General features: G+C 65.9%; 1 protein-coding gene across 2 annotated transcripts in view; it reads right to left on the bottom strand.

The window, feature by feature from the left end:
* EGFR (epidermal growth factor receptor) overlaps nucleotides 1-1,143 on the bottom strand; it is a 160,931-nt gene extending 159,788 nt beyond the window's left edge. For both annotated transcript variants that reach the window (XM_085320228.1, XM_085320229.1), the window contains exon 1: nucleotides 689-1,143. In XM_085320228.1, coding sequence (XP_085176354.1) covers nucleotides 689-800 — 112 coding nt within the window. In that variant the 5' untranslated portion in view covers nucleotides 801-1,143. The remainder of the gene's footprint in view (nucleotides 1-688) is intronic.
* Between the last annotated feature and the right edge of the window lie 785 nt (nucleotides 1,144-1,928).

Below are 1,928 nucleotides of genomic sequence, written 5' to 3'. Positions count from 1 at the left end.
GCGCGGGGCCGGGCGGCCGCAGCGCGGGGGGACCGCGGACAGCCGGGTCGGGCCCGGGGTCAGTAACTCCTACTTAACTTGGGGGGGGGCATAAGCACCACGAAGTTTTCCCTGCTTCCACCTCGCCYCCCACCAGGTGCGGAGCTTCCTGCGGGACAAGCAGCGGCGGCGGCGCCGGGTCAGGGCGACAGACCCGACGGCGGCCCCGGGCTGCCGCAGCGGTGCCCGCGGAGGGGCAGCGCGGCCGCCCCGCGGGGTCCGGGTCCGGGTCTGGGTCCGGCCCCGGCGCGGAGAGCAGCGCAGCGGCAGCGCGGGGCGGAGCGGAGCGCAGAGCCAGGGCCGCCCGCAGCGCGCTCCGCGGAGCGACGGGACAACGCGGGAAGGGAGTCGAAAAGCAAGAAGAAAAAAAAGAAAGAAAGAAAAAAGGCAAAGGAAAAAAAAGTACAACCGACGGGATGTGCCAAGGTTTATTCCCTTTTATTTCCTCCACCCCCACAAAAGAAAATAAGCCTAGAATCAGGAAGTCAGACTGCGTGATCGCTGCTATAGGTTTGTTATTTTCTCTTCTCCCCACTCCTTTTTTAATTTTTTTTTTCTTTTAAGGAAACAAGTTGGGACTTTCCCTCCGCCGCTCCCACGGGGAGGCAGCGGCGCGCCCGTCCCCGCGGCCCCCCGGCGCGGCCCCTACCTTTCTTCTCCACCACGGAGCAGAGGGCGACGCGCCCCAGCAGCAGCAGCAGCAGCACCGGGACAGCGGCCCCGCGGGGCCCGGCGGCGGCGGCGGGGCTGCGGCCGCCCATGCTGCGGGACGGCCGCTCCCGCGGTGCAGCGCACGGAGGACTTGCTTTTTTTCCTCTCTCTCTCTCTCTCTCTTTCCTTTTTTCGCTCTCTTTTCCGCGGAGCTCCTGCCGCCTCCGCCGCGCTCAGCCCCGCTCCGCGGCGGCTCCCCGCAGCATGCCGCGCCGTCGAGGGCTGCGCGCACACGTGCGTGCCCTGCTGCGGGCGCGCTGCCTCCCTGCCTGGCCTTCCTCCTCCTCCTCCTCCTCGTCGTCGTTGTGGAGCAGGCAGCGGCGGGTGCGCGGAGCGGCTGGTGCCGGCTGCGGGACGGGGCGCGCCCGGCTGCGCTCTCCGCCCGGCCGCGAGCGCAGCGGCTCCCTCTGGGGACGCCGCGGAGGAGGAGGAGGAGGAGGAGGAGGAGGAGGAGGAGGATGGGGCGGGAGCAAGGAGGAGGAGGAGGACCCGGCGGCGGCGCCTTCCCCGCCCAGGTGGGGAAAGGGCGGCCCCGCCACCTGTGCCGGGGTGGGGGCGAGGCGAGGGGACGCTGCAGGGGGAATTCACAGACACCGCGCACAAGCGCCCATGCAAAGTGCCCCCCCGTCCCCGGGGGGCAACACAGGCTGCTCAGCGCTTAGCGGCGTGCGCGGAGCGCGGCGGGATCGTGGCTTAGCTGCACACCTCTCCCCAAAACCGGGGCGGGGGGGAGCGTCTCCTCAGGCGGGCGGGCGGCTGGGACGCAGAAGCGTCGCTCGTCCCCGCCGGGATCTCTGCGAGGCGGAAATTCAGATTTGTTAAATGCTCCTGCTAATTTCTTCGCAAAGCTCTTGCGAGGACCGATGTCTTCAGGCTCCGAGGCTACGAAGCCCGGGAACGGCTGTGATTAATCGGGACCTCCAGCGCGGAGCTCCGCGGTGACCCAGGGTTTGGGGGATTATGTGCTAAATGCCTCTGCCTATCGCAATGTGCTGGAACACAATAGATTGCAAAAGAGCCACTGAGTGTATCTTGACTTTCCCCTATGATGCATGTTTCGGGCTGCATTACTGTTCTCCTACCAGTCAACTTCCTTTGCACTTATCTTTTCCTGATAGTTTAACTACTTCCTGACCCAAGTAGACAGGGAAAACCAATACTCTTTACTTATATTAGCG

Source organism: Rhea americana, unplaced genomic scaffold (genome assembly GCF_003343005.1).
Source record: "Rhea americana isolate MKP2758 unplaced genomic scaffold, rheAme1 scaffold_62, whole genome shotgun sequence".
Lineage (NCBI taxonomy): Eukaryota > Metazoa > Chordata > Aves > Rheiformes > Rheidae > Rhea > Rhea americana.
The sequence above is the reverse complement of the archived record's forward strand: the minus strand, read 5'-3'. Positions and strand labels throughout refer to the sequence as shown.